The 13,339-nt window shown below is 32.0% G+C and overlaps 2 protein-coding genes across 5 annotated transcripts in view; both read right to left on the bottom strand.

Annotated features, from left to right (window-relative positions):
* Window positions 1-1,195, bottom strand: part of LOC134707192 (suppressor of Mek1-like) — a 47,862-nt gene extending 46,667 nt beyond the window's left edge. For all 4 annotated transcript variants that reach the window (XM_063566763.1, XM_063566765.1, XM_063566766.1 and 1 more), the window contains exon 1: window positions 1,082-1,195. In XM_063566763.1, coding sequence (XP_063422833.1) covers window positions 1,082-1,100 — 19 coding nt within the window. In that variant the 5' untranslated portion in view covers window positions 1,101-1,195. The remainder of the gene's footprint in view (window positions 1-1,081) is intronic.
* Window positions 1,196-5,467: 4,272 nt separating this feature from the next.
* Window positions 5,468-13,339, bottom strand: part of LOC134707191 (metallophosphoesterase MPPED2-like) — a 56,435-nt gene continuing 48,563 nt past the window's right edge. Inside the window, exons 2-6 of the mRNA XM_063566762.1 lie at window positions 10,977-11,261; window positions 9,837-10,074; window positions 7,515-7,630; window positions 6,987-7,097; window positions 5,468-6,098 (exon numbers count right to left, since the gene is read on the bottom strand). Of these exons, the coding sequence (XP_063422832.1) occupies window positions 5,944-6,098; window positions 6,987-7,097; window positions 7,515-7,630; window positions 9,837-10,074; window positions 10,977-11,261 (905 nt within the window). The 3' untranslated portion in view covers window positions 5,468-5,943. The remainder of the gene's footprint in view (window positions 6,099-6,986; window positions 7,098-7,514; window positions 7,631-9,836; window positions 10,075-10,976; window positions 11,262-13,339) is intronic.

Genomic DNA, 13,339 nt, shown 5'->3' with positions numbered 1-13,339 from the left:
CATTTGACATTTCACTGCTTTTTGCAATGCTTAATATTTTCATTACTTAAATTATTATCTTATCTACTGTGTTAACTTTTTTAAAGTTTATAACTGATAAGTACAATGTTGCATGTAGAATATATCTGTAATGCTTGAGTGATGATACTGCTGAGACTACATTTTTAATTACTGTAGTTTTATTCATTTTCTGTGTTTGGTTTTCAAGAATGTCTTTCGCGTACTGTATATATACTAGTTTATAGTATTTGCATGTCTTATGTGTTCTTCTGGATTGTAAATTTTTTATTTTTTTTTAAATATCTTGTGTTTTGTATGCTAAAATGTATCGACTCTATAAAGAGATGTTATCATGTATTGTATTGGTCCTACATTGCGTTCTTCAGTCATTATCCCGACTTTTTCATAAGCAAACATGGCAAACAGTCACAAACCGGTGTTATAATCAAGAACAGGTCCCGCATTGACTACTGTATTATCATATGCGTATTTGATTTCATTCTTTGTGTGTGGGGTGGTTCATATTTTTTTGTAGTTTGTTAATTTTGAAGATTATTATATTCAGGCAAATGGTTATAGTGATAGATTCAGTGTGATGGTGAGATTGTACTACACTCCCGTCTGCACATTGTTGATTTACGATAAAAGACATAACTTGTTTAGGCTTTGTGTTAGAACTACAGATAATGAGGGCGGTAAAGGGTTATTTTCGTGCAACGTGTTTGCCATTTTTATTTGACGTGCAGTCGTGAAAAGGTTTGTTTATCACCGTGTTTCGTGAAATCGGTAAAAAGATCAACATGCAAGAAATTTTGAATTGTTCGTTCATCGTGAAATGGCAATTTTATTTCGCGTTCTTCCGTGCAGATACCCCCTTTACGCCCCTTGATAATGGTTGACTTATGATGTTGACCTCTTCATTCAGTTGAATTAACGAAATCGTCTTGAAAGTGTACGTAAGTTCAAAGTTGCACTTTTAAGAAATGCGTCAAGAAGGTGGAAGCAAAATACGAAGAAAACAATAACCGTAAGTTAAAAATCACAAGCCTTTAGCTTTTGAATAATCTATTACCATACCTACCTTTCCACCTTGAATTCATATTTTCCTACATTCGCCTTGTTATTATAATAACTATCAGTAAGGTCGAATCAAATAAATCAGAAAAAAACCGTCTGCAGAGCCGTTTTTACAAAGGGAGACAACTTGTACAAACGTTTTAAAAAATCTTTGCCGGAGAAGTACGTATTTTCCGGAAAATTATTTCAATAATCGAATGAAAGAAGAGTTTTAAAAATCGTTTCAGGAAAGTGGGGAATAATTTATAAAATTGGAGAGTTTCTGTAATTTAGTTCAAGTGGTACACCTATATAAATAAATAAACAATCTGGACGCATTCCATTTACGCGCATTCATTTTACAGTTATAAACACAGAAAAAGTAAATATAACTCGTAGGGAACAGTGGCGGATTCAAAGGGGAGGGTAGTTGCGGGAGTTGAAACCCGTTTTTTTTTTGGACGATTATTGCATTTGAATGGGGAATATATGGTTGAATTTCCCGCCCCCTTTTATACTGCGTTGCCCTTCCCCTCTTCCGTGTTGTTTCGTGTAAAGCAATGAGCTTCAAATATTGAGTGCATTACTGACGACATGTAAAATCAATTGATATTTAGTAAATAAAGTAATGTTTCAGTAATCATATTTTTTTATTCATATTGTTGTTTGGGTACATATTATCATTTAAAAAGGAACAATGAGATCATTGCTTGAAGTAACCAAGATAAGATTAACCATGTACAGTTATTCGAATGCCGCAAGATATGTAAGCATGCACGACTGTAAAATACTGGAAAATGGATAATAATTATGAAACAATACCATTGCGAAAATAAACAGCCTACTTTATTTAAAAAAAAAAAAAATTACGAAAAAACAGACCGTCATGACAGACATGGTCCAACGACAACCACTCAACTACATTCTCCTGTGACGTTTAAATGCACAATGGTAATTTAAAAAAAAATGTTTTCTGGTCAAGGAAAATTTGTTTTTTAAATATGATAAAAATTACAACCAATTCATATAACTTTCAATAAATGAAATCGTATAAAAACACCCTAAACGTTATATAATCGGCACCAATGTGGCTTGCTCTCTCAAAAATTATTGCAAACTTGGTCATTTAAGGTTTCAACGAAATATATGCGTGCTATGGAATGAACACAAATATATGTGTTGTAATCATCCATCATTTACTTAACAAGTGTAAATTAAGCATGCACATCATTCAAATAAAAATCAAGTTTTATTTAATTCATAATTTTATTTTTGCACGAAATTATTAATTATAAACAGTGCGTAATACGACAGTAAATAACAGATATAATATAAAACAATTGTTAAAACAAAAGTTTTACACGTTCAGCCATGATGTTAATTGCAAAGTAAAAAATAAAAATAAAAACACAACAATGAAGTTTTCATTTTCATGATTATTGTCTTGAAGTATAAATGGAACTATCCCACAACTTATATTAACTGTTCTAACTATCTTGTGTTTCTGTACACATATAATAACTTAAAAAGTAGATTATGTAATAAACTCTGAAGGCGGCCGCCCTCGATATAAACATTTAGTTTTACATGATTGTCGTCAGAGTAACTACGACCATGCTATAACAATGTATTGCTCATTTTTAGTTTGCTTTAATTTGTTGAAATACAGAACCTGTGTTCACGCTTCGCATACGAGGATTCAGTAATATTAGGCCGTTAGTTTTCTCGTTTGTCATTGTCATCGGGTCCTTTTAAAGCTGAGTCCGTGACTATGCGGTATGGATTTTGATCATTGTTGAAGGCCGTACGGTGACCTATAGTTGTTAATTTCTGTGTCATTTTGGTCTCTTGTAGAGAGTTGTCCCATTGGCAATCATACCACATCTTCTTTTTTATATTGTAAGAAAAGCGTTGAGACATGATCTGTATATTAAAAAGTGAAATCATAAAAATACTGAACTTAGAGGAAAATCTAATCGGAAAGTTTATAATCACATGGCAAAAACAAATTGGTTTTGCTTGTAAATGTTGTTTTTGTGATTTTTGTGGGGTATGTATTCTGTTATACCATTTATTTATCATAGACAAATGTTCTTCATGAACTGACTTTTGTTAGATCTTATGGCATAATTTTGATTTACCATTTGTTCGAAATTAAAATGGAGCTGCATAATTGTTTTTAAAAAAATTTACTGTGCCATTTTGTCTTTACCTTATAAAGATGGGACGGTTTCGAGCTCTATATTTTATGTTTGCATTGGTTAATTATAAAAGACTGGATACTCTATATGTCTTGCTTTTTTGTTGTTGTTGTTGGGATGTTGTCTCCTTAAAGTATAAAGTATACTTAAAGAAGGCCGTACTTTAACCTATAATGGTTTACTTTTTAAATTGTTATTTGGATGGAGAGTTGTCTCATTGGCACTCACACAACATCTTCCTATATCTATATACATAGATTCATGTTCTGAATATACATACAATCATGGATACTTGACGTAAGAGCAAGAAACAATGCATCCTCGTTAATCTATAATGTGTATCAATTTTGAATTTCTTTTGGTCAATAATATGCATGTAGTTGTTTCCACTGAATGTTAAAATAATCAACCAATTCATTCATTTATTAACTCGTTTGTGACCAACAAACAGTACTCCAACATAGAGGTTAAATTATCATGTTTAAGAGGTTAAATGATAATGTTTTAGAGGTTACATTATCAATTTATCTCGTGTGAATGAGCTTCGATAATAAACATTTCATATAAGAATACTTCTAAATAGCCGGGGTTGTTTAAAGGGGCACTAGCTACGAGATATATAAATAAATCAATAATGAAAGTGAAGTAGTGAAATAATAATTCGCTTTTAGCAGCCAAAATGGTTTAATTTTGTCAAATTAAGCGATGAAACATTGATGATTACTGTTTCACTTGCAAGTGAATTAGCCGACCTCATTAAATCCGTATTCATGTGAACTTCAATTTAACCCCTCGCTAGAGATTGACATCACATGCATTATACGTGTACAGGTTATTTAAAGAAAAAGAATGTCAACAATGAAAGTGAAACTACGGTAAATCATTTGATTACTGATTCGATCTATATAAAATCATTCTTATACGGTTAAAAACAATGAGACACATACATTTTTAATCTATAAGATAAAATCAAACAGACCTATAAAAACCCAATTGCACGTGTTGGTTTAATCTATTCATATCTTTATTATGTTTGCATCGCTTATATGGTCATTTGAGGTCAAATCGATAGTTAATTAGATGGCGTCTGGACTACATATTCTCTACCCCATGCTTTGTAAACTGTTTCTTTTGGACTTTTGATAGTTTGGATAAATGTTTTACATTGTTATATAAATCAAATATGAGAATTTTAGTCAAATCTGTGACCATGAATTTGACAGCTAGTGCCCCTTTAACACCCACAAAAAAAACGAACAAGTTTGTTAATGGCACTCATTACAGTTTTGCTGCCAATGTGAAATCGAAAATTTGAATACAAGCGCGGTCGTATTTTTACGGCAGCAGTCCTTTTTCAGGGGTATCATTTGCGCCAATTTTTGTTTTCCAAATTATCAATTGCGCCAATGTCTGGAAATCATTTGCGCCAATTTACCTGTACACCATCCGTATGGACTGAAATTCTATCTACCGCAAGACGTACCAGTAATAGAGCAGAAGCATTCCACAGGAATTATTATGAACTGTTTTTTATGCATTTCATCCTTCAATGTTTGTCTTTTTTGACAATAAAGTGAAGTTACAAGCTACTACATACATTAAATTGGGAAGTACCTATGCAGCAGGATAAGAAGAAAGTATGTTTAAGAAAAGGAATCATTTGCCGGATAAGTATTTTTTCTTCTAACTGGCGCAATCGTATGTTTAATCTTATGGCGCAAATGTTACCATGTAATTTTAAAACAGGTGGCGCAAACGTAGCATTGGAGTTAAAAAGTTGTGGCGCAAAAGGACACATTTTTGGTGCAAACGGATTTCTCCCATCTCTCATAATACCTTCATTTGCAGTTATCGTGATAAGACTTTGTGGTTTAAGGACTTTGCATGTTTTCTAAGTGTTATTTTTTTTTTGCAGTATATCAAACTTACTGTGGCGTATTGGAAAAAAGATGCATTCTTGGCCGATATCAATCAGATGCTTGAAGACGAGTACAAAGAACCTTATTTTTTTTACAATGGGATAAGGCTTGATTATATATATGTGAAAATCATTTGTATCTATTTTTATGTATTTTGAAATTAGATTTAAATTTACAGCAATAATGCAGTGTTTTTCTAAAATCATGTACATTTGCTAAAAATAGAATTTTCAGAATTATTGCACAAATTTATAGCACAATTATGTAACTTAAGATGATGTTCGTAATGTGTTTATAAAATTTCACTTATGAGTATCTCTTGAAACAAAAAAAGTTACGATGGGCAGTCATCGGGTCAAGTTTGTAATTCCGTGGGTGCAAATAGTGTCACCTTAAATTTTGGAGGTAGATAAATTGAATTTGATAACTATATGATGTCTGTATAAAGAATTAAAATGTCGAAGAAACAAAAATTTTGATAAAAAGGCTTAAATTTCGACGACATAAAAAGCGTGTCAATTTTTGAAGGAAGATACTAATTTTGATATTTTGTGTTTTAACGAAACTTGTAAGCACCGCTTTTGGACTATTTCGTGTTATTTGAAGAAAGATACTAATTGCAAATCTGTCAAGTGGTTTATGATCTTCTTTCTTTTATTTCGTTTTCTGTGTGTAAGCCTGTATTTATAAGCATTATTTGTTTACATAAAGCACATGTATATAAACAAACAAAAACAGAACCATTATAATTTATCATCGCGTTTTCCTTATTTCGTTGCAGTCAGTTCTAGTAGTTCATCTTTACTGTGACCTTTAGGGATAGATAAATCGAATACGACTGGTGCGTTTGAGGGCGTATAACTAAAAGTACATGTTGATGAGTTAACAAAAGTTGTAAATCCGTCAGAAATAATTCCATATCCTGAAATTGAAAACAAAAATAAAACCATATGACATACATGCAGGAAATGAACTGCAAAAGTACGATAAATGAAAAAAAAAGCCAACCTTGTCTTGAAAGAGTACAAAATGCACAATACGTGAATTAAATCAGCATCCTAATGGTCGTGTTGGATACAATATAGAAAACTTCTGATTTTAGCGAACGTTAAATCTATATGAAAAAGGTTTTAACCCAGTGGAGTATTAAGCTTTTAATTAATTTACCAGTGTGTTGGAGGTCTACCGGTACACAGTATGACTTGTATTAATACACATTGAAAAACCAATCATCAAGCTGTACATTTGTTTTGTCTAGTCTAGTCTAGTCTAGTCTAGTATGAAGCTAATTTTGAAAAAGGCTCATTTATGAGGAAAATGCGACTGTTTTTTTAAATATTTTTCTTTCACTGTTTCAAAACTTGCAATGACACATCATAAGTACATATTTAAGTTACTGCTACGAAGTTTCTGATAGGATTTTACATACAGCCAAAATCTTTTATACTTTAAATATTACTTTTTAGAACATATATCTGGACTACGATTTAATTGCCAGACACTCTGTTTTATGATTTATTTGCCTGGGCGATCACAACTTGTATTGAAAAGTATTAGACAAAAAAAAATTATTTCACCAGTTTAAGCGAATAAGTAATTTCATTTTCCCTAAAAAAAAGGTTCTTGGTTTGATTATTATAATATTTATTTTATTAAGAGCAGTATTTATATTATATCTCAGCTAGTATTTTTAAAAGAATAGTCGTTGATTTTTGACGCATGCATTTCAAGTGTTTCCTGCGTTTCTATAGTGATACTGGTATAATGATTAGTTTGGTAAGTCTTTTTTTTTATTGCCATTTATTTTTACCTTCACGAACATGACCGAAAACGTGATATTTTGGTTTTACACGCCTCTGTACTGTATTTAAAAGCTCCAAACACCCGACATGCGTTTTTGATATCGTCAAATCGCCATATCCTGAAAAAAACAAGGTACAACAATGTATTCCTTTTTAATTATTTTTATATTTCTGTTTTTTTTCTCTCTCGAATAAACAAATATCATCTGTCTACAAAACATAAAGATAAACACGTGCGAGTGAAATGAATAAACGCTAAATATGTATTACATAGAATACGACGTGAAGAAGGTTTCACGAGCAGTCTGTACCAAGAAACGTGTCTTTAACCAATCCAATAGAAAAGAAAGAAAAACAGATATCAGATATTAAAATTCGCTGGACATAATATAATATAACGAGAAAGGGAAAATTATATCTTAGGGGAACATATTTTTTTAAACAAGTTTGAGATCTGACAATGTGGAAGTAAAAGAAAATGAAAATTGTAGTGTCAAAAAGCAAACGTCTCTGAAAATGAATAAAATATTTCTTACCTAAGGGGGGGCCATGACTAATGATGATATCTGTTTTATCAGGTATATTATTCCATTTCTGTAAAAGTTCACCACCTCTCTTTAAATTAAAGGCCGAATTACAATATTCTGGTATCCTGTAATAATAGTTAAAGTAACTTTATCTGAATAAATTGAAAAAATTGAAATGATGTATAATATATTTTCATTCTGTATAAACTTCCAAACATACTATCAACACTTTTCTGTGTCCACACTTGTTGTACTATAATATATTTTCACTGAGGGCTTAGAGCAAAACTTCTTTGACAGAATCAACATTTCAAGCAGGACGTTTCACAACATCATGCAAACAGTTTAGTCAAAGTTATCACTATATTTGCATGTCAGATTTCAAATTCTCACAAATTCTGTTTTCTTTCATATTTCAGCTAAGAGTACCACAATATCATAAACTCTGCAGGTCCGTAACTACCGATGAATTTTTGGCAAACAAATAATAAAATAAAATAGATAAGAGAAAAATACAAAAAAAAAAAGAGTTGGGCATGCGGGGATGAACAAAATATTTGATATCATTCAACAGTTAAGCAACGCATAATTCGAATTGTAATTAATGGTCACGTTCAGCTTGTGTACTCTTACTTCAACTACGTTACAAATGTATGTATCGTTATACCTGTCTTATTACTATCGCCAATAAACCAACATTTGGTCACCGTTCTGCAAGTATTCATTTCCTGCGAAACAAGGTAAAGAACACATACAACGGTAAGTATCATTACTAATCGTAGACCTAATCCTGTATCCAAATATACATACCATTTTGAAGCTACTATTGACATTGCCGGTCGGTTCCGGCATGTGTGAAATCTGTTTCTGCCCTTATTCGTTTGAAGACAAGGTGTAAATCAACAATGACCGAGGTCAGATTATGTGGTTTAGCCATGCTTAACGTCCATCGTTCGGACAATGTAGGACAAGTGAATGCAGAAGCTGTTCTTAAACGATGGGATCTGAGTTGAACAAAAAAGTTTAAAGTAGCGTTCGTGAACACACAATATAAAAAAGAGGATGTGGTATGATTGCCAATGAGACAACTATCCACAAGAGACCAACATGACACAGACTAGCTTACATTCTTTGATTTTTATAAAAATGCTATCATAATGTGTGTTAATTTTTATTACAGCGTTAACCACACATACTTGTTCCGCTTTTTCTACTTTTAAGCATGTACTGTAAACGGATACATGTTTTGATGGAATAAAATATGAAGCAAGTATTTATCAGCCGGCTTTGGATGACTAATGCATTTCTTCATAGAGTAAATATGAAAAAAAACCAATAAATAAGATACACAAATGGATGTTACAAGACATATTTCGAACCCTTATATTACAATTTTCGACCCAAGACACCTGCCTCTTCTGTTCACGTTGCATGGTTCAAGAATGTTCGTGTTAAAGTATGCCACCGTTTTACTAAAGCAGGTCCTAACTGTAACCTACATTTTTAAATGATAGATTGTGTCTACTTAACTGATTCACATTTGAATATACTCATGTTAATTTAGAGCTTAGAGCTTAGCATATTTAATAGACATGTGTTATTGTTTAAAACTGTATATTGACCTCTATAAGAAGTTATTTCGTTATTTCTGTCTCGTTGACATAAACTCACACCTTCCCCTAATCTAGGACAGTGATGTAACAGTACAACACAAGAACAAACTATAAAAATCAGTTGAAAAAGGCTTAACTCATCAGATGGATACAAATACAACTAAAACACAAAGTGGACGAGGCAGGGTACTTTAAATCTCAAAATAAATATAATAAGTGAAGATCTGAGAGTACTTGCAGTTGCTAACAGTTGGTTGAAGGCCACAAACAACTAATAAAAAAATCATGAATCTAAGACTATATTATCAATCAGTACACATCCAAAAGCCAATGGACCTTGTGCAATGCCAATTAATATACAGGTATCGACAGATTGTAGATCCATGAATGTGTGTGTATATGTATATAACAATAATATTTAGTTTGCTTTTAATTTACTGATAACAAAATCAATATTAATACCAATAAAAACGATATTCAATGATCTAATTACAGTGTTGAATCGGTAACCTTTAAGAACAAGTTTATTTAACAGAACGATTTTTTAGAGACGTTTTGTCGCTGACTTTACATAACTTACCCGTCATTTACGTATACGGAAATATTAGTATTGGCGGATTTTTTACCCAGTAGAGTATATTGAAAAGACTAAAACAAATATTCTACGTAAAACTTTTTATTTTAAATATTGACACTTATAAATAGATAATAAAATTACCATGGTGAGCCATATATATGAAGTCCACATACGTTTACCAGAGAATCTTCTAAATATATACAATTACTGAGTAGCTCTTTGATCGTAAAGACATTCGCCTCTTCTAACACGTGTTTCACTGTTTGCATTGTTAGATTAAAAGATTGTTCCATTCTTTCTTCATCATTCCACATAGAATCGTCAAATGTCAAATCTTGATTACCAGCGATAACTATTTTACACTTGTGTGGTAAAGTTCCTGGAAAACCACAATTATAAGTGCAAAAGATATAACCCGATCATATTTTCTTTCTGTTACTCTGTATCAAGTCAGGCTAACTAGATCATGTGTTGTGGGCTGTCTTAGTTGAGGGGTGGGTAATAGGGGTCCGTTAACAGGTTAACAACACCTCGATTTTGACAAAACAGTTAACAAAAAATGCAAAAAGGCTGATAACAGTTAACAAAGTTGCTTGAAACAGTTATTTGAGTGATTTAACGCTGTATATATTGCCCAATGTGTTTGTGAATTCTATTTTCCTACACAAATACGTAATAGCTTTAGATTTTTTCTTGAGTTTCCGCGACATATCAAAACGACAATGGACTACCGCATATTACGTGTAATTCGACATTTTCTATAACAATGTTAGCTCATTTAACAACATTATATTGTAATTGCTACATAATAACAGACATACAATGTATGATTTTCTGAATTGCTAAGAATATTTTAATCATTTGAACTTTTTGATTTTCTCTTCATAAATTGCACAAGGTTTACTGTTGTCATACTAAGAGCTAAAATTTGGTTAAACGTGTTTCATAGTTTTTAAACGTATTACTGGGATTTGTTTATGTTTAAGGTCGTACGGTGATCTGTAGTTAGTTCATCTGTTCTGCTTTTTGGTTTTGTTAATATAATAGTTGTCTTTTTTACAGTCATATCACATCTCTTTACTATTTTCATAACTTCAATTACCTGTGAAATTTATAATTTTGTCTTGGTTTAAGTTTGCCCTTCACTTTCCATTTTAGAGTTTTATATCAAATCTTAAAGTATAATGCAGGGTGGATAATATTATCAAGAAATCACACTAAACTTATTCATTCTTACCAGAGACACGCACATATATATATGTATATATGTCTTATTCTTACCTATAAAATCATTAAATTGTTTTATTTCCTCTGGTTGACCAGTATTGGTGAAGTTGCCAGCATGAAGCAATACATCTCCTGATGGAATAAAGTTTTTGAGTTTTTCAATTTGTGTATGTGTATCAGAAATGCACACGAAACGTATTTTGTCTCTGTGTATTGTTGACTTGTGGTTCATAGGAATTAGAAATGACTGTATTTGGTCATCTTTTATTCTGTCCCAGGCTGCGTTCGGCATAAATGTGTCTGGTTCTGGTAGAATAACACTGGAGACGAATCCCGTTTCTAAATTGATGATAATAAAAAAAATATATTCGATTACGCATTTATCTTTTAAAAAGTCTAATCATGATTCATAGTTTACCGTTGACCAAAATAAGTTATATATTCAAATTAACAATATAATATCATTACAAAGAATTACGCCAAGGACTTTAAGTGTTCATATTTTTTTTCTTCTAATTTCTAGCCGATAGTTACTTTTCAGAGCTAATTGAATGTTTTTTTATTTTTATAAAGTAAGTGTTGATAATAAACGGGTGGTTGGTTGTCCACGGCTCATTACGTTGCCTCTCTCTAGCTTTCGTATAACTTTTATATGTCTGCACATATACATTATGTCAAATTTATTATCTGTATCTTTATGCTAATGTAATTTTCACTGGCGAATCTAGAAATATTCATATGTGGGGGCCCACTGACTGCCTAAGAGGGGGCGCGCTCCAGTCAGGATTCAGTGATTACCTATATAAGCAACCAATTGTGTTCCCAAAAAGGGGGACCCGGGCCCCCTGCCCTCTCTCAATCCGCCTCTGATTTTGTTTGTTGAGAAATAAAGAAGTATGCATTGTTTTTCATAATTCGTTTATGATGTCCTTGCTTTCCTCCGTTGTTACTTTATGGGCATAAAGAAAGGAGAAAATCTACAGCTGATGATGTCACACCGAAGAAAGATCACAACCTCTTTGCTGTTTTGCAGACGGTTGGAAATGAAATTATGATAAACTATATATCTCGTTAGATACAATATAGCTTCACTATCATCAAGCATCATGGGCACAATTAGTGAATTTAACCGTCTCGAGCATGTTCTTTACTTCATCTTAAAATGTAAAACAATTCATTGAAATCCATTAAAAAAGATTGAAAACAAATTGACCCAGAACTTAATCTAAACATCTAAAGACAAATTAAGTAAAACATGAATAATACATCGCTTTGCAATGCTGCATGGTTTTGCTATTTTGATTCATACAAGCCAAGAACAAATTTGCGTGAAGTTATTTCATGATAACTAGTATTTGGTTCAGTATATATAAAAAACGAGATTTCATTATTTTCATCGATTCTATACTTGTGTTTTATTTTTGATTACATTTTTCGATTCATTTGCATGCACGCATCATTTGTTATGCCATGTATAAAATCTTTACAAAATCTGACAATTTTGCACAACCTGTAGCCTGAAAAAGCTTCCGTGACCCATACATTTGATTATATACTGAAATGCAGTCGACTTTAGCGTTTGATACACTCATATGCGGTTTAGCTTAGCGAAAGGTAGTGCGACGTAATCAGTCAAACAAACTTTATTATATCAACTCTCTAAGGAACGATCGTTTCCATTGGTCAATTCAAACCTTCGACCTCACACCTTCGAAAATAGAACACACATACTATAACGTTGAATGGACTGATTAATATTCACGTATCTGGTCAAGGTCGTTTAAAGCTTCCATCGACGTATTCTCATACATGATTCTAAACACAATTCTATAGCTTTTGTAAATGTGCATGTGAAATTTATTAAAGGTTTTATAGTTTTCTGCAATTAGTAGTAAAGTTTAACTTTAAAATCTTAACAGTTTTCACATCTAAATATTCAATTTAAACGTCTCCTCTAGATCAAGGGACGACATCAAAAGTTCAATGTAGGATAAAAAAAAAACTCAAATCACATATTTTTTTTCATTTACTCCCCCCCCCCCCAAGTTGCTTATCCTGAATTTTCTTTTACTCAATTGATTCGATGAATTAACGTTGTATTAGTACTTGAAAAATGAAACCGTACTTTTCTACAAACACTTTTCCAAGTTTTATGTATTCGACATGGGATAGCGATTTTTTTTTCTGATTCCGTTTACTTGAAGAAAAAAAATCCCGAAATTGTAAGTAAATTCATAACATGTAACCAACCATGCTTTGTTATGAAAAAACGGAGATGGCCAATCATGGCACAGGGGATGCTTAAATGTAGTTTATAAACTCCAACGATATACTTCATTAGGTTTTGCTATTCTCGGTTGAAAAACGAACGTAAATTATATATTGTAAATATTTATAGACCGTTGGTTTTCCCGTTT

The sequence above is a fragment of the Mytilus trossulus genome, chromosome 2 (assembly GCF_036588685.1).
Source record: "Mytilus trossulus isolate FHL-02 chromosome 2, PNRI_Mtr1.1.1.hap1, whole genome shotgun sequence".
In the NCBI taxonomy this organism is placed as follows: domain Eukaryota; kingdom Metazoa; phylum Mollusca; class Bivalvia; order Mytilida; family Mytilidae; genus Mytilus; species Mytilus trossulus.
The sequence above is the reverse complement of the archived record's forward strand: the minus strand, read 5'-3'. Positions and strand labels throughout refer to the sequence as shown.